The sequence below is a fragment of the Poecilia latipinna genome, unplaced genomic scaffold (assembly GCF_001443285.1).
Source record: "Poecilia latipinna isolate Pla-1442-1.1 unplaced genomic scaffold, P_latipinna-1.0 Scaffold1318, whole genome shotgun sequence".
NCBI classification, from domain to species: Eukaryota; Metazoa; Chordata; class Actinopteri; order Cyprinodontiformes; family Poeciliidae; genus Poecilia; species Poecilia latipinna.
Window position 1 is genome coordinate 94,134 of NW_015113934.1, and position 21,269 is coordinate 115,402.

Here is a 21,269-nt window from a genome sequence, read left to right on the forward strand (position 1 = left end):
CCTGGGTTAAACAATTTTAACCGCTTTTTTCCCCCCCCCCCCCCACTATGCTTCGGAGCCATGGGATAATGACGGTGTTTCAAAGGCTCGCACGTTTCGTCGAGGATCTTTGAGTTGGCAGGCTTGGCGGCGGTGAGGATCTTCAAGGTCCATTTTTATGCCTTGCCCTCTTCTACTTTGACAGTCTGGGGTTTAATGGCTCCAGTGCGTGCTGGTTTGGCTTGACCCGTGGAGGGCAAGGGCTCTTGGAGTTTGCTGGTCATGCCCCCTGGTGGTGATTTGCCCTCCCCCACCGCTTTGCGCACTTCTCGCAATGCTTTGCTCTAAACAAGAAAAAAACAAAAACAAAAAAAAAAAACAATAAAAATCATAGTGATGTAATCTCTGCTACTAATATAATTAATAGTCAATAGCACAATGTCTCTTAAATATAAAGATATGTTAAGTGAATATAACTGAACACATCTGGAGTTCAAACTAACTTGGACAGAGCTTATGTTCAATATGGAATGATCCTGTAGAAAAAAAATATAATTTTTTTTGTGAAATGGTGAGAGTCCATGTTTAAAGGTGTCCAAAAATATATGAAGTAAAAGATAACTGATGTCGTTTATCTGACTTAAAGTGGATGATTTTGTCATTAATTTAATAATTAACACATTAAATGGTCAATTCATACAGATGTTGGAAGCATAAAAAAAAACATCCTGAATGATATTTAAATTTCCCAAAAGGAAATCAAGAGCTATCCAACACCAGCATTGCATAACAGAAATAGCACAGAAATGTTAAAAGCCAGGAGCTCGAACACAAAAAACATCAGTGCTTCTCCACCGACAAAATAAATCTAGGATTTCGTTTAGTCAATCGCAACTAACATAACAAATGAACTGTTCAGAAATCCTTCACCGCAAACCTAAAGTGAATCAAGGAGGTTTAATCAAAAGCAGGAACAAAAAAAAAAGCAGTTTAGACACAAAACTACGACCTCTCATCAAATCTTGACCATGCACAAGCATTCCTTACGTCAGATTACTTTTTTTTTTTTTTAGAAATTATCAGCTAGTAGCATTTAATTAAAATTAAAAATTGTTTCAAACAAAGGGAGAAAGACAGTTAAAAATTTAGCACAATCATTAATAACTTAGATAAGACACTAGTATTAATACGAACACAAGAAAATTATACCATGCTACTAAAAAAAACTGGTCATTATTTCAGAAGAAAAATACAAAAAGCATTGAGAATAGAGGAAAAAGAAAATGAATTAAAATAAATTACCTATATTTATAGTGGGTGGCTCACCTTCATGCCATCCTCTGGCCCCTTGACTGTGGGCTCAGGGACTGAAAGGGGGGTGGAATGGGAGGGGTCGCGGCCAGGGTTAGGGTAAGGGGGGGAGCGGATGATGACGGGCTTGTTGACCTGCATGACAGGTCTCTGAATGGGACTGGGGAAAGGGCCGGTGGTGGGGGGCCGCATGTGCATGACCATGCTGCCTTGAGCAGGCGACACCTGGTAATTATGAAAGAATGAGGGCAGGGGGAAAAAATAGATTAGTGGTGGGAAATAAAAAGCATATATTTACCATTTCATTAGAGAACTGCACACTCCATGATCAGATGCATCCAATCTGCATATACTTTCTTTATTTTAAATACAAAAAATAACCTTTAGGACTGCCGAAGTTTAAAAAAAAAGTATGATATGGACACAAAAGCATCTAAACAATAACATGAATGAATGAATAAATAAATAAATAAAATACACACCTGTTGAGTAAAAAGCGTAGGCAGAGGACCGACATGCCCACCAGGACCGGAAGGCTTTCCACTGGGGCTCGCAGATCCAGGCCTGACAAGGACAGACGCTTATTAAGAGCAATATGAAGCATTCTTACTTTTATCACAATACAATAATAATAATAATAATAACTTAAAATCACCTGTAGGAACCTCCAGATAAACCTGGGGAATGATTGGGCTTCTCAGAGAACTGGAATGCTTTCATTTCCATCTGTGAGCCCTGATGAAAACGACAATAAAAAAACGATTAAAAGGCCATTAAAAAAAAAAAAAAAAAAAAAGAACGGAAGGATGCAAAACAAGAATCAAGAAAGACTCGCCTCTCTGCTTCCCGTCATGACTGCGGCCTGGGAGCCTGGCGGTAGCATCCGGCGCGGGCCTCCCACCGGCAGGTTCTGTCCCTGTTGCAACTGGATGGACTGGGGAAGGATGAGGTGCTGCTGAGCTGAGCCGTAACGCAGCTGCGAGCCAGGAAGGGGCATCGTCACCTGGTGACATAAAACAACGGGCCGCTTCGTTAACAACAAAGCAATGCTGTTTAAAGTAACGCTGCAGCACCTTGTACATTTTTTCAGCTTCACAATCACAAAACGCAATGCATTTTATCCGACACAAGTAGTGCACAATGATAAAATGGAAGGAAAATTTGATATATTGTTTTTTTAATTCCTAAGTAAAGATCCAAAATTGTTGGTGCATAACAACCTCTAATTTTACGGAGATTAAATAAAACATAGGCGGACAATCTTTACTACCTAAAGATCTGAAGGCAACTTGTTAAAAGTATCAGAATAAAAGTAGGCGAATACAAATGCAGGTTACGTCGAAATCTTAAACTCATCAAAAGTATATCTGTTTGCTGAGGTGTTACCAAAACCGAGTTCACCTGGATGAGTTGGGAGTCCATCAGTTGTGAGGAACCCATACCAGGCCCCTGGCTCATCTGGCCGTCGTAAACAAGCTGCTGGTTGCCGTTCATAGGCTGGTAGTGTGAGCCCGACTGGGATTTCACCATGTCTGACGGCTGCATGCCAGGAAAAGCAGAGTAAGGACCCTTGAGGGGGGCCCCACCAGACAGCACCATGGGGTTGGGCTGCGACAGGTTGGGGTGCATGTAAACCTGGGACCTGAACCGAGGAAGGAAGATGGACCATCATCAAACTGGACTGTGAACTCGCATGGCATACCAGAGAGAAGGTTTATGATGAATGAATGAGTGGTGGCCGATGAAACGCTTCAGCTTCCAATACCTGAAGGGGGGCATGGAGTTAAACATCTCCTGTGACTGAGAGACGGGCAGACCTCCACGAAGCCCCAGCTGAGCCTGAGCCTGAAGAGATGTGTGCAAAGAGATGGGAATCTGCTGAGCTGCTGCCGCCTGAATGGGTGAGAAAGTGCAACATTACAGCAGCATGTTGACCCACAGGTGTGTGTGTGTGTGGGTTTGTTTTTTTATTTTTTATTTATTTTTTTTTTAACCTGTGGATAGGTCTGCTGCTGGGTCATGGTGGGAGGAACGAGGCGTGGCTGACTCGGAAACACATGACCGTCCATGTACAACGGAGGAATGGGATTACCTACATTAAGGTTAGGAAGCAAACCGTTCTGAGTTTCAGTTCTGACTGAGCCACTGGGGGGATAACTAAGCTTAGAAAAATCATACCTTGCATGGACATGGAAGGTGCCACTGAGGCAACCGGCATTGGAGGCATGGAAACCCCAAAAGAGCTGTAGCTGACTCCGGTGGATGACCCAGCACTGCAGGGAGGCTGAGCGCCGGAGGCACTACCACCGGGGGAGCCCTGCTCCGGAAGAGACTGCGAATTCTCCCAGGCTTTACGTGCCGACTCCATCTGCGGAGAAAAGAAGCGAAGTGGAATTTCACACGTAATAAGTACTCCATATGTATTATTATGCTGATTAATCGGACAAATTGTCACATTCTGCAGATTTTTGTTTTTAATTTAACCACTTCAGATTGTCCTATACAATATTAGAAAAAAATTAAAAGACCCAAATAAACAAATTATCCCTTTTTTTAAAACAAGAAAATACATATTTTATTGCCTAAAATGGAATAACACAGCATTCCTTCAGCGTACATTTGATCATTAGTAGCAGAAATACTGCCAACATTGGTAGAAAATTATTGCTCTGAGTATGTTCTTCCTGCAGAAAAGAGCTTTTTTTGAGCGTGTATACTCCAGTTAATCATTTAAAAAAAAAGTGGTTGTTTCAATAATGGATTTGTCACAATTATTCCGATGAGTTTCATCCCACCAAAATATACACGCTGCTTTGTCTTTACACAAATCAAACTCGGATACCTTGAGAGTGAGGTCAGCAGTGGGGAAGATGGTATTGAGGCTGATGCCAGGCTGCAGGTGGTTGGAACGCAGCATTGGGATGCTCTGATTTAGAGAGGTCTGTTTTTGGAAAAGTTTAGATTTAGTTTATTTGCACCTTCACAAAAACACACCAATCACAGTTGCACATTTTGTTTTTCCTGAATTTCTCACTCTTTGACATGTAATCCGTCACGTTACTCACATCAGTGCTAAGCGTATCCTGAAGCTTGTTAACAGGATTGGAGACGGGTACTGGGCTGGAGCCAGGCGGCAGGCTGAAATCAGAGTCTTTGGCACTGACACCGAACTCGATTGGAGGCACGGGAAGCACACTGTCCACATGGAGGTCCACACCGTTGACTGGCGTTATCGGGCCACCTTCCAGTCTGTCCACACCTTCTGAGCCCTTGCGGTTCTTCAGGGAGCGCTCGTTCCCGATGGGTCCTGGTTTGTGCTGTTCTTTACTCTGTTCTGGACCAGCGTCGGAATCCTGGTGGAGGACGGGACGTTATGTTTACATTTCTTCAAGTGAGATTTATCCTAAAAGCGATCTATTAGTTGATAATCAGCCACAAACACCAGAAACAACTAATTTACATACTAACAACTGTATTCAAAACACAGAGTTGCATGCACGCTACCTCAGAGTTGGGTTCACTCCCAGTGTAAGACACCTGTTTAGTCCATGAGTCTCCCCCTGAAGACTGCACAGAGAGAGCTACAAAAGAAACGGGAACACAGGAAATGACTGGTGAAGGACACGAAACGCAATCACATTCTGACTTTGTTTCTGTCTCCTCGTTCAACATAATATTTGCCGATCAAACGAAAATATGAATGTCATTATAACGGCAAACAAAACAAATAAATGTTACCTGAACTGTTGGTCTCCCAGATTTCTGTTCCTAGATTGTTCGGTGAAGAAATTGCTTCCTCCGTTTGCTCGAGGCTCATGCTTCCCTGCTTTTTGACGAAGCGCGGCGGTATCTTGGAAGAGGGCGTTCTGTTCTTGACCTGCACCTAACAAAAAAAAAAAAAAAAAAAAAAAAAAAACAGAAAATTGTTTTAAGCTAGACAATATACTAAATTTCAGCATAATAACTATACTAGCCAAACTAATTTCTTCTGTTTAACTTTTCACAGACCTCTATTGTAGGCACAAATAAGCCCGACTATTTTTCAGAGGCTAAAATGCAAAAAACAATTCTTGAGGTTATTATGAAAAAAGCCTAATAGACTTTTCCTTTCCAGCAGAAGCCTGTCAGGGTGAGCAGTAAACTATGCAAGAGTGGGCTTTACAGTTGGGTTGTGGAAAATATCCTCCACTGTAGCCTAATTCACTAAAATATTGATTAACCAGTGACCATTTTCTCTTAAAAAAAACAAACAAACTGTAATGTATCGACTCCAACCATTTTTCTTAGCATTTGTTTAACTTACAGAAGGTCCCTGTTCTTTTCTCCGCCTCTCATCCTCCTGAGGGCGTCGTTGTTTTTTTGACAAGGCATCCTGGTATCCGTCTGGGTCCACGTTTTGTCCCACTGCATCTGCATCAACTATTAAAAGAAAAGAGGTTGGCAGTCAATGCAAAGTTATCCGAGGACAAGAAGCTACTTCTGTTCATTAACACCTGTATGTAAGAAACAAAGCACAAGCGGACCATGGATCTGACTTGAAGCACAGCTTTAACGAGCGTTGCTTTAGTTCAATCAACATAAGACAAAAAGAAAACAAAAAACTCACTGGGGTAGCTGCTGAGTTCGTATTGCGTGAGCGGTTCAACAATGTCGGTCTTGCCCGATCCAGGTTTCATTTCTTTGTCTAATTTCTGCCCTGTAAGCTCATTGGGCTCCCTGTCCTCTGTCGGGGGTTCTAAGCTATAGACTGGACCGGTCTCATCCGGGCTCCTGCTGATGTATAAACAGAGGCAATAAAGAAGTATTTTAACTGTTGCCAGTGACAATCAAAAATGTAAAAGCATTACATAAACCCAAACAAAAGATGGCTCAACTAGAATTCGCCTCACCTCTTGCAAGACGTCCCTCCGTTCTGCCAACCGTCACTCCTGTTAGACGAGGAAGTGGAGGGATTTTCAGGTGTGCGTACCATCTTGCTTGCCTCTAGCAGGGAAGGCTCTCCTTTTCTGTTCTGTCGCTCGACCAGCGGCCTCTGACTAGAGAAGCTTCTCTTTGAAAGCTCCCTCTTCTCACCAGAGCCAGGTTCACTGTGACCAGAGTCTGAGGGAATGTCAACGTGTCCCTGCACAGCTAGATTCCCGCTGCCACCTTGCTTCCCTCTCCAGTCACCAAAGTCGCTGTTGTCTGATCCCGTCTCCCATTCCTCAGTCTGACCGTGCTGGCTGGAGCGTCCTGAGAAGTGACCACCGGGCCAGTGGTCATCTCCGTTGCCTTTGGAGCGAGTGGGCCAGGGATTCGCAAAGTCTCCGTTGACGTACTCATCGCTCGTCCACTGATTCGAACCGGGTTCCCGCTCTTGTCGTAAGCGTCGGAAACGGGGAGGCTTGTCTTGACGCGGGGGACGCCGCCGTCTCAACATCTGTCTGTCGGGGTTGTCGTTCTCAAAGTAGTATTCTCCTTCACGGTCCTCGCCACCATTTTCTGTGAAAGAGCCTGAAAATTTTGGAGCGTACTTGAGAGCATCGCGGTCCACTGGAGGTCTGCGGGAATAAGCAACCTCAGCTCCAGGTGCGTAACCGTTCTCTTGCATCGAGCTACTGTTGCTGTTGAACTGGGGTCCCCGGCCCCTCCAGGAAGACGCGTCCCTTGACCCTCCAAAGGTTCGATTGTAACTGTTGGTTGTATTCAGCCTGGGGGGCAGAACACGACCTCCGAAGCCCCTCATCCTTGCCTTTTCTCTGTTATCTGAGGCTGTCTGGTCATCGGTGTACACCTTGTTGGACCTCCAAGAGTCTCTATCGGCCTTACGAACCTCACCGGACTCCGTGTAACCTTCTCTGTTTTCCGCTTCCTTCTGGCGCCGCCTCTTGGGAAGTTCTTCGTACTCTGATGCTTCGCTCAAGGTCTCACTGACGTTTCGTCTGCGAGGTTTGCCTCTCTGGAACTCGTCAACCTTCAAGAGGTCTCTGGGTGGTCCTCGACCTCTAGCAGGTCTCGGAGCGCCACCGCTGCTGTTGTTATACGCTCCTCTGAGGTTATCCCCTCCTCGGCCACCACGGGTTCCACCTCTGGAGCTAAATTCCCTGAAGCCTCGACTGCGACCTCTACCTCCTCCTCCTCCTCCTCCTCTGACTGAACTAAAAGCTTGTTCTTCATCGATGAATATCCAGTTATTGCGCCGGGGGGCTTGAGGATCTCGGTTATTTTCCTGGCCCTCTCTGAGTAGCTGGCTCCTGCCACTACCCAGGTGGGTTTCCTTGGGGAAGTCATCACTGTGGGTGCCAAGAGGCCGGTCCGTTTTGCTAAGAGCCGGTGACTGCCGCAGCCTCTCCTCAGGCTGCTTCTCAATGATAGGTGATGCTGGACGCCTGTTACTGGCAGGCTGGTTATCTTTCTTCAAATCATAAACATTAGTGAGAACTTCCTTCTCCAGACGATAGGGGACAGGCTTCTCTTCGGGTTCAGGCTTAGGCTTTTCATTTTCCTTGTCTTCCAATTTCAGCGCCTTAAGGACCGGTTTCTTGATGGGCCCAGTTCTACGAATCAATGTCCGGCCACTAGTCTCAGATGTCTGGTTGACACTATTGCTAGAACTAGCTTCAGGCCACTGGCTTGGGGAACTCAGGCCTCCTCCATCTCTTTTCCAGTTGTCCTTGGACCCGTCTAAGGTGTCATAGGAGTCAAGAGTATCTTTCAGGTGTTTGTCTCTTGGGTCCTGCTTTGTGCCTTCACTCTTCGGGCAGAGGTTTTGAGCGGTGGTGAGAAGGCCGGTGTCATGGTGTTTGCGTTCTTTATCGGGGTCTCGGCTATAGTAAGCATTATGGGGATGATCGTCACTATTATGCGTCAAGCTCTGATTGGTCCCATCTTCAAAAGAGTCCCGCTGTGAAGGGGCAATATGACCTCTATAAAAAAAGGGGAGACAAAAGCAAGCAAAATCAATAATCACTTTTTTCTTTTTAATTAGAAACAAGGTTCTCACCGTGATAATAGCATATATAGTATTTTGCTTTTTAATAGTTCTTTAACCTGAAAATGCTTAAATCTAATCCATTTCAAAACTGTGTAGCAGTCTTTCCAAACTTTCTATTTATTTTTGACCCCGATTAAACATAGAAGACCAGTTATTTGTACCTTGACAGTTTTCTAGAAATTGCACGGTCCTCACATATTAATTTAAGCATTTTACAATTTAAAGGATTTTACTTTAATTTTTTAAAACACATCAACTAACCTTTCCCCTGACAGGTCACCATCAGAAGTATCATGCTGTCTCTGATAGGGTGGAGTGAAGCTGCGTAGAGGGTAGCCATCTTGATTCCAAACTGGGTAAGGCTCAGTAGACGGAGCCCGTCTCTCTTGGTGTAGGTTAGAATGGCATCCCTCATCAGAGCTAGGACTGTCCAGGTGGTCTTGATGCACAGTGGGTTTAACCATTCCTAATACAGCAATGAAAAAAAGTTTAAAAATGCATTTTTAATACAGTTGCAATATATCCATGAGGTCAACTTCGAATGCTTGTGAGGCTCTTCTAAAGTTCAGAGTTCAATACAACATTGCTAATCCATCACATAACATAGATTTTTAAACCACTTTATTTGTTTACCTGAAGACTGAATCGAACCGGGGTAGTAGTCCACCGGAGAGCGGCCTTGTGTCATGCGTGGATCCATGAAAGGTGGCATCATCATCCAGCGGGGATCAAACCCGAGCACATGCTGGGGATAATAGCCCCGCTGGCTATGACTTGAGCTTGAAGGGTGACTGGACTGCTGCCAATGTTGCATTTTGGGGACTTGTTCCTACAGAGTGTGCAGAACACACAAAAAGTTGAGAAATGTTCCAAGCACTAAAGCTTTTCAAAATCTGATGAATTCTCTGCCAAAGTAAGACTCAGAAAAAAAAAAAAAATCTCTTCTTGAAAAGGAAACATTTTATTATTCAATGGAGATAAACCTGGTTCGGACCTGCTGCTGGTGGTGCTGTAGTTGCTTTTGAAAGCGGGGTGGAACTGATTTGGAGGCTTGGCGTCCACTGTAGTCGTCTGAAGGGGAGGAAGGTTCCGGGCCATCATCATCACTGCTACGATGGTGCTCTTCACGATAGCTATGGCCAAAGGAGTTGACCGGCAGACACTCACTTCCTTCTGCAGATTATCAAATGACAAAAGACAATCCTCAACACCTGGTAACCTTTCATGATTTATTTTCCTTTTATTTGGATTTTTTTGTTTGTTTGTTTGTTTCACCTTTTGTGCTATACTGCCAGCTTTCATTATGGCCTTTACTGTGTTCCGGATTAGGAGAAAGTGGGGCTTCTTTCCCCTCGGCCTCCTTCGGAATATCTTCCGCCTTTGACGCAGGTCTTTCAGACTTCCCAAACTTCTCGTCTAACTTTTTGAGTTTCTCAGCACAGGCAGCTAGTCGCTCTTCCCGAGCACGCCTCTCCTCCTCCTCTCGCCGCCTCCGGGCTCTCTCGACAGCCTCGGATACTTCGGGGGACACGTATTTTGCCCTGGCTGGTGCTTGACTCTGAGACCGCTGGTGATCGTCTGAGTCAGTTGGCGGTTCGCTGTGGTTTTTCTGCAGGGCAAAAGCACAGTTGAAAGCAGATAATTCGTGGCTTCCTTGTTTGAATTTTCCACATTTGACAAATTTCTCAAGTGTATACAAAACTGGTTATGACTAAGTGATAAACGTTCTTCTTTTTAATTCTGCCTTTTTGAAATTACTGGACCCAGCAACTAACCAAACATCTCTTATTTCACAATTATAGCTAACATTTTTACTTTTTCCTTAAGCTTTATAGTGCTCCATTATTCAGTCATTAGAAAGGAACTAATAATAGAAACTTTTTTTTTTTAATAAGATCACACAGAATGAATCTCAAAAGAGTTACATCAAAGTAGGGGGATTGCTCTATTGTGAGTAGTTACCTGACTGTCAGTAGAGAGATATCTGCTGATGGGTTTCCTATGGGACTCATGGTGATGATGTTGGGAAGAATAATTGTCATCTGCGCCCTCCTGAGAGTAAGGCGCTTCTCCTGAACTAAGAGAGGACTGGCAGTCTCGCTGGTTCTCTTTCTCTCTCTCCCACTCAGCCCTAAGATACAAAAGTTGAAACAAAAACTTCTGAATGAGGTTGTGGCTGTACATCAGAGCAACGCTAAGCAACGGAGCAAGAGCTCATACCACATTTTATTTTTATCGCTACAAGAGTGATCTTCGTCATCGTCGCTGAACTTGAGCTTCTCGCTGTAGTCAACTTCTTCATGAAGACCTGAAGGGAAACGTAAAACCAGAAGAAAAAAAGCAACAATGTCAGATAATTCATGATACGTCAATGATTTAAATTTATATTAAGTATAAATTATTTATTTAAAACAAGAGCGTCTAAACTAATGGCTACAAAAAAAAACAAAAACAAAGTAAAGAAAGAAATAAAATTCACAAAACTGCAGACTGTTGTTTAAACCAATAACATAATGCATTTACAACGTACAAGGCAACATCACATAATTCAGAGTATTAAACAGTCCCTTCACAATATTTTATCTTAATGTGGCTATCAAGTTCACTACAAGTTTAACAATAATTCAAACAGGAAGAGGAATTAGTTAAAAGTTAAACAGCATCAAAATTAAAGCTTAACTAAAGTTACATGTGATGATGTGTGTTCACAATGCAGTCTGAACTGAGGAGACTACAGAGCAAATTAACATTTTATATTTAAAGGTAGTTGTAACAATCACAGTAAATAAGAGGAATGTTAAACAGATTTTTTTATTTTATTTTATTTTTTCACAATTCAACATTAAATCAGATTAGGCATTTCCTACTTCGTGTCTATTAAGACTACAAAACATTTCTGGGTAAATCCTAAAATAATGACCTAAAACAGGAAACGATTGGTCTGAATTAATGTCAAGCAGATACAATAAAAGAGAGAATGATTATATGCAGTGTATCCACTTTTAGTTTTGTCCAGATGATTGCTCTTAATTCAGGACAACAGCAACGAGTGGTTTTTAGGATACAACACATTGTAAATGATAAACAAGAATCTATTTCACAGAGAGGATAATTACACCTCAAATAATAGCATAAACAACAGCATTATCTTAGCAGAAGAAATACTGACCGGCCCATCCGTCCTCACAGTCGTTGTCGAGGTCATCCAGATCCTTCAGGTCCTCTGGGTTAATGATGGCTGGACGCGCTGGTCTGTCGCTGGGCCTGCGGATGGGCTGAGAAGAAAGACGAGTTGGAGCACGGACAAAGCGGTTCTCTCTTCTTAAGTCGCCGCTGTAATCACAGATTGAAAAAAAATGAATAAAAATGTAATTAACAACAGCTCATCTAGCAGAAAGAAATAACCTTTACAGTTTACATACTGTACTTACTTGACAAGTTCAGGTTTGGCATAGCTTGGTCTAAAAGTGGGTTTGCTGTCAAATCGTGCTGTGGTTGCGGCGGTGGTAGTAACATTGTCAGCGGTTGGCGTTTCACGCGTCTCTTTAGCGCACATCTGAAAATGTCAAATGGAATATATTGCATCAGCTGTAGACCAAGAACTCGCCGAGTCTGTCCACGAAGGCCTAGAGAGTCAAGGACAAAAAAATAAATAAAAATAAAAGTACTTACAAATGCAGGCAGCATGTCGTGGTAGACGGCGGTTGAAGTGTGATGAAGCTGATACTGGAGGGCAGTGGGGACGGCTGGTCTGCGGACTGGCTGGGCGGGTCTGAGGGAGGGCTCCTTGGGTTCGAGGCTCGGTGACGGAGCGGTCGCCGCGGTAGCAGAGGTGGTGCCGGTGGCAGAGGAAGGGTGCGATGAGGCCGGCGGAGAGCCAGTCTCACCCAGGGCAGTGGTCTTACCCTCAGGATCTGCTGGTAGGCTGAGGGTCAGGGAGGAGGGCTGAAGGTTCCTGCCGCCACCTTCCCTCCAACTCGTCACATCTTCAAAGCAAGATAAAAACCAGGTGTTTAGGTAGTCGCGCTTCACCCTCAAAGTCAAAAACAACATGATGTTTCTGATGCGACTCTTTAGGATAATCTTGTTACATACAGTCATCTGACACAATTAAATATTCAAATTATTTCTGAAATGTTCACATATCGATGGCTAGCCTTTTATTTGTGGAAAAAGTTTGTCATTTATTTACAGGTTAACAAAAAAATGTACCTTGTTGTCCTTACACAGAAGATAAAAAAACACAACAGATCTGCATTTTATTATAAATTATTACACCCAACCTCCTTTATAATTAGCATTTGGATGTAAAAATCCTGCTGTAGGTCACATGGAAACATTTTTTAGGGTTATTGGAAACTTATTTTAGAATCTCGTAGTTTGTTTATAACTGTCAGACATGGGAATGTTGGTAAATTAATGTTCTCTGCTTTCCAAGTGATGGAAAGCGGAGTTCAAACTTGTTTTAAAACCTCCTTGGATCCCTCATTAGACTCATGAGCTTCTACATTAAGTTTTTGAGTCTTCATGTAGAAGCCGTCTTCAGAAAGAAGCTTCTATACATCAAGTTGAAATAATAGTATGATCAAGATCTTTTCTTTCTGTAGGTCTAACATTTTTTGTTTAAGTGATATATATATATATATATATTTTTTTTTTTTTTCTTTAGGGTCTTCTTGGCTCGATCTAAACCCTTGTTTTTTTTCTCATAAGTTATATAATTCTGCTAAAGAGAACTTTAGCAGAATTATATGGGCTCATAAACTCCATCTTGGGCTTTATGAGCCCATTTGGAGTTCTAAATGCTGATCTTAGAGGGTCCACAGGCAAAAATGTCCCAAGTTTTGAAAATGGTAATCCACAGCACTGCTTCCCTCAATGCATGAGCTTGTTTAGGGTTTGTAAGTAAGAGCTAAACCTACTCTGAGGGCGGAGGCTTGGTCCGGGCCCATACGACGGATCGAAGCCGCTTCTTTCCTTGCCAACTCTGTCCTGTTCTCCAGCTGCCTTCAGGGTGGGAAATTCCTCGTGAGAGAAGGGCTGAAGTCGGTTTAAGGCCCTTGAACCTGAAGTTATTCCAAAAAACATGTGTTAAAAAACTCAGCTTTGTAGATTTCATGGAGGACCGTTTAATAGGAAATGTGACATAAATCAACTACAGATTGTTCGTCACGCCAGAATTAAATTAAAGCACGTCACTTTAATTTGCACATATGAACAAGTAAAATTACTGCTCACCATCTTGCTCTACTGCCTTTCCGTTTAGCTGGGCCCATTGCTTTGGTCCACCTGTGTTTGTGTTCTGTGAAAAAGAATGAAAAGAAGCTTTTAGCCCAGGTTCTGTTGACTTTGGAGGCAAAGGATGAACATCCTTGAGTCTAAACATCAACTTCCTCTATACTGCATCTAATTTTTCCAAGAACTAGGAGCTTGAAAATGACATTATGGCTAGATTTAACAGGGATTTTACAAGGAGGATTGTTGAAATTACGGTTAATGAAGATATTCCAATTCATTTGTCTGATATTGGACTCAAAATGTCAAAGTTCCTAAGTACAAATGAACTCAGAGAATCAAACCGTGTAAAAGAAAAAAGAAAAAAAAAAAAAAAAAAAAAAAGGAAAAAGCTAAAGCAGTTGGTATCAGTTTAAAAGAAAGATAATCAGCCATAGGTACACACGCACCTCCTGGTTGGCTACTGGTGAGGACTTCTGAAGATTGGAGACAGATTTCTGTAAAGCCAGCTGCGGCTGCGACTCCGGCAGCAGTGGCGTAGATGCACTGGAACTAAAAGGCAAAAATGGAAAAGCACAGTGTTAAAATTCAAGGTGACAGAACAGACAGAGTCAAAAGTCTTTGGACGGATGTACTGGGCCCAGTTACAAAGTAACCAGGGTAAAATTCAACACTCGTCTATTCAGATTTTTTTTTTAAGGAACTACAGTCTTTGTTAGGAAATATTAATCTGTTTCAATAAATGCATGTACCTAAATATTAGAAATTTGGAAATTGTAAAATTCTGTTTTCAAATTCCAAATCAGAAAGCCGCTTTCATTCATTATTGAAACCATCAGAAATAAAACAACTGCTTATGATTTGCTTGACACATGGTGATTCGAGATGCTGGTAACTTTTTGCTCAAGTACCTCTTTTGATCGGTTTGTTCCTGCTTGTTCGCCCATCCTGTACCGTCTTTGGGCACTATAATCACGTTGGGATCGTTTCCTTTGTTTTCAGACTTTAGACTAGGCAGGTGAGCGGGTGGGGGCATACGCCGGGCTGTTGCCACTTTGCCAAGACTCTGCAAGCCATGTCGCGTAACTACTGGGAGACAGAGCGGGAACAGATTAAGAAATATAAGCTGCTCTGAGGAAAAAAAAAAAAAAAGAAAAAAGGATGCACACAAACCCACCTGTATTTTTCTGAGATTCTATTGATTTTCCCTTGTACTTGTCAAATAGGCTGAGTGAGGAATACTTGCTTTTCCCATCCTTGGACTTGGTTAATTGCCCCAAACGATCGGACATTTCGATGTAATGTCATCGAGTATGAAAATTTTTCTTTGCGCCTCTTCCCAGTGCCTTCTGATTCTGCAGAGAGAAACAGTGTCTGTTATGTAAAGAAATTTTGATAATTTCCTTTTTAGCAGAGAAGCGTTTATTTAAAAGTCAGATATTAAAGTAAAACTGGATGCTAAAGGTGGAGCACAGTTTACGCATTTGAAGTTGTTGTCCGACCAGAGCCAGCATATTGACTACTTAATCCTCATTATAATCTATCATTGTTGTTGTTTTTCTCCCCACTCGCGCGTGTCAGGACACAGAATAGTGATGTTTGTCGAGTATCGGTGACGTTCAGGTCGGATGAATGCCACCTGGACGTTAGGTCGCATTTGAAAAGGACACGCATCGGACATCTAAGTGGCCTGGGCCGCGTTCGAAAAAAATCCGACCTGTGTTGTTCAGACTGCCATGAAAAGATCAGATACAGGTTGCATTACGTCAAATAAATAAATAAATAAAAAATAGGAATTGGGTCATTTCAGTCTGCAGTGTGAACACGACCTTTGACTCCAGCTTGTATTTGCCAGGCCATCACACATAGTTGGTGTCCGATTGAGGCCATTTTGAAAAAGTAGAAGAAGCACACAGTGTAAAAAACACAACGTCTAAGTAGGTAAGGGTGCATCCCTTGAATCCCATAACAAAAATAATGACGCAGAGTTTCTGTACAGACACTTCAGAAATACACAAAGCCACTTAATAGCACGACAAATAGCAGTACCTGTGTTACCAACTCAAGATCACAGACTTTAGCAGTATCAGAACAGAACCCCAAAACAACACAATACAAAAATGGAGCAGGACAACTGAACTGGAAGTAAGGCTGCTCAATATATCGACATCACAATATCGGTATGTACGATATTAATTCCCCCAAAGGACGGTTGGAGTGCAATATTGGTTGGCTAATATGTTCTAAGTGTTATAAATATTCATATTACATGCTGGACAGCCATCTTGTACAAAAGAGATTTTTAATTTCATTTGGATTTTCCTGGTAAAATAAAATAAATCTTATGGCAGAGAATGCTAACAGTGGACACAATAACCAAAATGCTAAAGCTCACAGAGAGATGGAGGGTCCGATAATAAGGAGGGGAAAGAAGAAAATACTAATTTATCGCAACTGATATTATCGAAATATTATCAATATTGCATGGTTTTCTAATATTGTGCTGCCCTGATTAGCAGCAGAACATTAACCTTGGGTTACAGACATTAAAAACAAACTCAATGTCATGACGTCAAACTTAATGTAGTTTTAATTCAATTCAGTTTAGTTGTATAGCACCAATTCACAACAAACTTTTTCTCGAGGCTCTTTACAAACATTTCATTTCAATTCAACTTCAATCACACTGGCATTCCGATTAATCCTAATTATCAAACGGAGTTCAGTTCATTATTCAAATTATTGCAATGATCTCACTGTTCAGGACTGTTTTGAATCAAAATAAATAAGGAAATCATACCGGAAACTTACTTCTACCTTCTGTAAAAAAATAAAATAAAATAAAACTCAGCCTGTTTTAAATATTATTACTGGATCAGTGTAAATTGCAGGTATTGAAAGAACACAGACATAAGTGATGTCTGTCTACAGCTCCATAGCATGCCAAATCGCAATTCTCTCTGCGTCATTGCAATCAAACAGGACGAAGTGGATTCAGTATTGCAAATGTCATGCATTCAAACTTTGCATGCCAATAGTGAATTTGGCCAGTTGAATGCCTTTGTTACACCCACACCAGATTTAGTGGCTGACATATTTAACATTTTTCCAAAAAGGTTGGAGAAATTGCAGTGGTGGAAAAGAATGGAAAGAGTCAGAAAATCTGGGTAAATTTTAATCAATATATTTTTCCACAATAGTATCAAAAGCACGTTCTCCTGATAATGTGTAGCTTTGAACACGACAAACAAGATGTGCTGCAACTGACTGCAGCAAAAGCGTTCCTCTTAGTCCAGTGCCTCAAAATCAACGATTTGTCATGTATTTGGAACCACATCAGCTTTTACTTTTTTGGAATACTGCCAAATAGTAGATATGCCCTGAGAACAAGTATAGGATTTATCACACCAATTGTAAACACGTCTTTTCCCCTGAAAATTATTGGGCAAAAATAATTGTTTTGTGTAGTTTTTAAATTTGTTGATTTATTTTTATTTTATTTTTATTTTGCAGAATTAACAAAATGCACATTTTGAAACAGCCACACTCAGTATTAATTTTCAACTGCTCAATTTAACTTTTTATCATCCAGAGAGATAAGACTGTCCTGAACATTTCCCTGAAAACAGAAATATCTATTTGGCATACCAAAGTATCAAAATATTGCTTTGAAATAAAATATCTACAGACCTACCGAATATGCGTCACAAAAGTCATTGCAACATGTTTAAATGAACTATAAAAGAAAGAAATAGCAAACACTGACTTCCAATCAGACCAAACCATACAGATTCACAGACGTCACACTTATCAAAAGCAGATTCAGCATATATTAAAAACTCGATCTGTCTAGAAGAGCAGAGAAATACAGACTATTCACGATAAGGACATATCTTTACTTTTAAAAGAAAAATACAAACTATTAATCAATGTACAATTTCAATATGTGGTGTGAGCAAAGCAAGAATCCTGATACCTTTCAGCAACTAGTATTTACTTTTATCTACAATAAAACTCGGGAACATAAACTATATGCATTGCATCATGAAATGCACCAGAAAAAAATGAGAGAGATTTGTGAAAATATCAAATGCTAATATAAACACAGGCAGCAATCCGCCAACAGACTGGCCCTTTATAGGAGACTAAAATATGCCTTATCCAGCTGTAAACATAACGGGACACGATGGCATTTAATCCGAGAATTAGTCAATAACGTGTTGGAGGCCACCCGAGACGAGACTCCCCATAGGCGTTTCACTGGGACTTAAAACGAAGTACATCCATTCACAAGGAATTTAAAATGTATATTTAAAATGGATAAATGGCGGTTATTTCTCCCAAGTAATTTTGTAAATTTTATTTTACAAAAAATATCTACAAATACCAAATTTCAAGCTAGCAGCTGCTCCGTTTTTGTAAGTTAGAAACTTCATAGCTAATGCTTTAGATCTAAAAAAATATATATATAGATTTCACATTTAAAAATCACGTAAGCACATACCAGAATATTGTATGGCATAATTAGTCATAATAACTCCACTTAAGCAATTCGTATCGACTTGTCAGTTGTTTAGCTGAAAGCTAGTACTAATGCTAATGCTAGCATTGAAATCTGACAACAAACAGTTAGCTGGAAAAAACCCGAACAATTATTTTTCAAAGGACAATATTATGTTGAATTATAACCTTAACAGACAAGCTAGTATGATATCCAAGTATGACACTTAAAATCGGTAAGAATATTTAAATGTGTAACCGCTAACCTTGGATATGCTATTTTGACGGCTAAATCAGAAACGCTATGTAAACATCAAATGCTAGCGAGTGTCCCTTGTAACTTTAGCTGTTATTGCAGATCCATCAATTTTACTGCAACTCTGTTGTCCTTTTTTGTATTTATTTTTATAAAGACGAAAAGAGCAGAAATTTTGCTTCGGCTAACTGCCTTCGACAGTCGAAGCTTGTTGGAGGAAAACTAGCGAAACGACAATCCCGTTAAACTTCCAGCGTACTGCTGCAAATCCAACCCCATACAGGCCAGAATTTGACAGTGCATTTCAGTTCAAGAATACATAATTTAATGTGGATTTTTTGTTTTGTTTTGTTTTGTTTTAATCGCTGTGAAGCCCTTGTATCCAAGTAATAATTTTCAACCTTTGCTGGGCTTTTTGAACGGGCTGTAGACGGCGACGGGGAATGTAGGACAAGGCGATTAAAAATGGCTGCTGCCCAGAACAAAGCAACCATAAAACTGAGCAGCCGAGAAAAATACGAGGCAGACAATCTGACACAGCTCCGCATTTAGGACTCACCGGATTAAACAATTTAAGAATGTCTTCTGCTCAGTGACAGTGATATAGTTCCACAAAACGTTGTCTATTCGGAGGATGGGTTGCGATTGTAAAGCTCAATCTTCATAGGTTGAACCGACCGTAGAGTTGTTGCTGGGGTCCTACCCGGCCTGAGAATGAAGAACACAGTGTAGGCTGGATTGACTCGGCTAACATCGGCGTACGTAAACGAAGTGAGTTCAGCGGCTGCCACCTGCTGGTCAATTTTAATCGTTACACAAACACCCAACTTGAATTATTAGAAAAAAAACAATATTTAGGATCAAAATTAAAACTTGATGCTTGATTAAAAATGATAAAATACTTAATGAAAACACCTTTTAAGTAACTCAAGCACTACTGCGACCTCTGTTTAACAGCACAAACTCCCTGAAGCTAATACATTTTTACAAAGACGAATGAATTAGAATTTCAGCTTTTTTTTTTTTTTTACAGTAAATCAACTCAAAAAGTGAAACTTATATATTAGACAGATTCATTACACGCAGACAGATATATTTATGCTTAAGTGTTTATTTTGTTAATGTTGATTATGGCTTATTAAAAAATTTCAACAAAACATTAGACCAATAAAAAAAAGACTTTTAATGCAGGGAAGTTATTTTATGCATTTTATGCTTTACACATTTATGGGGAAGACTTCTAACTTTACAGATGTCACGAATGCAGTCAATGGTACCCTTGGGGTCATTGAGAGATAAGTGTATTTAATCATGTTAACTGAAAGTTAAGTGGAAGGAAGGGTGTGGTAGAAAAAGTTACCACATCCATTCAAGATATCCATTCAAGGAAACAGATATCTTGAATGGATGATGATGAGTTTAAAACGTTTTTGAGGAGATTTCCATGGTGTGAAAGTCAACTGTTTGTTTGTTTTTGTGAGTTTGTCTTATTTGGTCTTTTTTTTTTTCTGCAAACTGAATGTTTTTTATTGAGTATGCAATGACATTAGCAAAGATAAAACTGAATGATATTACTAAATTCAACTTTGTATTAAACACACAGATGCTCCAATTATATCATTTGGCTTTCTTAATGGAATCCTTAAGAACTTCCAAAGATAATTTGGAAAGATAATGTTTAAGCTTAGATGCCAAACTAAGCTAAAATACATACATGTTTGAGCAGAAATGCTGGTAGTTTGAAGAGTAAGAGAACCTATTACTTTCTTATCATGTGCAACATAAGTATATAATAATTTAATGAACAGACTATGGAGTGAAAATTTTGAGACTATTTTCACTCCATAACTGACTTTGCTGTAAAATCAAACTCATAGATTTAGTTTGTCTTTGATTAAAAAAAAAGTAATGTATTTTGCTTTAAACATATTTAATTTAGATTAAATCTAACTTTTCAAAAATAAGTTTTCATGCAACCAGTCCTTGGGTGACATCACATAAGACATAACTTTACTGTCTTTTTTTTTTTGTACATTTGTTTATAAGTTCCTTATTTTTTTTTTTTTTTTCATTTTCTGCAGGCTGGAATAGAGAACAGTCTGACAACATTGCATTCAGACAGCTTTACCAAAATCTATTATTATTATTATTATTATTATTATTATTATTATTATTATTATTATTATTATTATTATTATTATTATTATTATTATTATTGGATGTTTTTTTCAGCCAGCACTGACAATATTTTTATGACACAAAAACAACTACTCCAAGAATCCCACGTGAGAGCTGTCACTGTCCTCCAGAGGGCACTCTCTTCCAACCAGCGAAATTGTAATTTATCTGGAAGCTGTACTGGTATCTAAAACTCAAACAGCTTTTGTAAATCACACAAGGAGTTTTGATCAAACTATTGTATTTTCATGGATAATCTATAACAGAGGACTGATGTTATCATTGGAGATGCTCACACCCCCAATGATAACATCACTGGGGATGATTAAATAATTCAGACATCCCCAATGATGTTATCATCATCATTGGGATGATGATAACATCATCCCCAAAAAGTAATCATTGAGGATCATCCCCAATGATAACATCATTGAGGATCATCCCCAATGATAACATCATTGAGGATCATCCCCATTGATAACATCATTGAGGATGATGTTATCATCCATATATTTTCACAATATGGCTATTTTCACAATATAGCTATTTTAGCCATATTGTGAAAACAGGACTAAAAAATTTAATAGTAACCATAATAACATGCATAGAACAGCAGATGTGATATGCTCAAAGGTATGAGGCACCTAAAGGTTGTTGAGTCTGATCTTACCTTAATCTAACTGAAACACAGCTCAAAATTAGGAGAAAGACACAACAGAGGGACATGTGGGGTCTGTGAACACTGACTGCATGCACACGGCAGAATAGTCCAGAGGCACAATATTTTGGTTGCACACCAGGCAAGCCGAAAGGCCTTGATTTTGAAGCAACAACTCT

General features: G+C 40.4%; 1 protein-coding gene across 4 annotated transcripts; it reads right to left on the reverse strand.

Moving 5' to 3' along the window:
- Window positions 1-46: 46 nt before the first annotated feature.
- On the reverse strand, window positions 47-19,003 carry prrc2b (proline-rich coiled-coil 2B). Of its 4 annotated transcripts, none has more exons than XM_015055492.1 (31): window positions 18,814-19,003; window positions 14,676-14,853; window positions 14,410-14,587; window positions 13,948-14,050; window positions 13,502-13,565; window positions 13,186-13,329; window positions 11,936-12,249; window positions 11,695-11,819; window positions 11,433-11,596; window positions 10,484-10,571; window positions 10,226-10,394; window positions 9,539-9,872; window positions 9,258-9,436; window positions 8,897-9,092; window positions 8,525-8,729; window positions 6,180-8,195; window positions 5,897-6,060; window positions 5,594-5,709; window positions 5,029-5,173; window positions 4,795-4,871; window positions 4,356-4,643; window positions 4,133-4,231; window positions 3,469-3,658; window positions 3,285-3,382; window positions 3,056-3,183; window positions 2,692-2,932; window positions 2,126-2,293; window positions 1,946-2,025; window positions 1,773-1,854; window positions 1,306-1,515; window positions 47-323 (listed from the first exon to the last, which is right to left on the reverse strand). In XM_015055492.1, exons 2-31 carry the CDS (start codon window positions 14,788-14,790, stop codon window positions 156-158), a joined length of 6,648 nt encoding a protein of 2,215 aa, XP_014910978.1. In that variant the 5' UTR covers window positions 14,791-14,853; window positions 18,814-19,003; the 3' UTR covers window positions 47-155. The 4 variants fall into 4 exon arrangements, with proteins under 4 accessions (XP_014910978.1, XP_014910977.1, XP_014910976.1 ...); XM_015055491.1 differs by having other exon boundaries at window positions 5,897-6,063; window positions 14,410-14,584; window positions 18,814-19,002; XM_015055490.1 differs by having other exon boundaries at window positions 5,897-6,063; window positions 18,814-19,002.
- Between the last annotated feature and the right edge of the window lie 2,266 nt (window positions 19,004-21,269).

What these genes read in the sequence shown, in the direction of transcription:
- prrc2b (XM_015055490.1), bottom strand. Translation starts at nt 14,790, where the DNA reads ATGTCCGATCGTTTGGGGCAATTAACCAAGTCCAAGGATGGGAAAAGC. An exon ending in GGAGGGACGTCTTGCAAGAG is followed by an intron (nt 6,064 to 6,179) that starts GTGAGGCGAATT and finishes TTTATACATCAG; the next exon opens with CAGGAGCCCGGATGAGACCG. An exon ending in AGGATACGCTTAGCACTGAT is followed by an intron (nt 4,232 to 4,355) that starts GTGAGTAACGTG and finishes TTCCAAAAACAG; the next exon opens with ACCTCTCTAAATCAGAGCAT.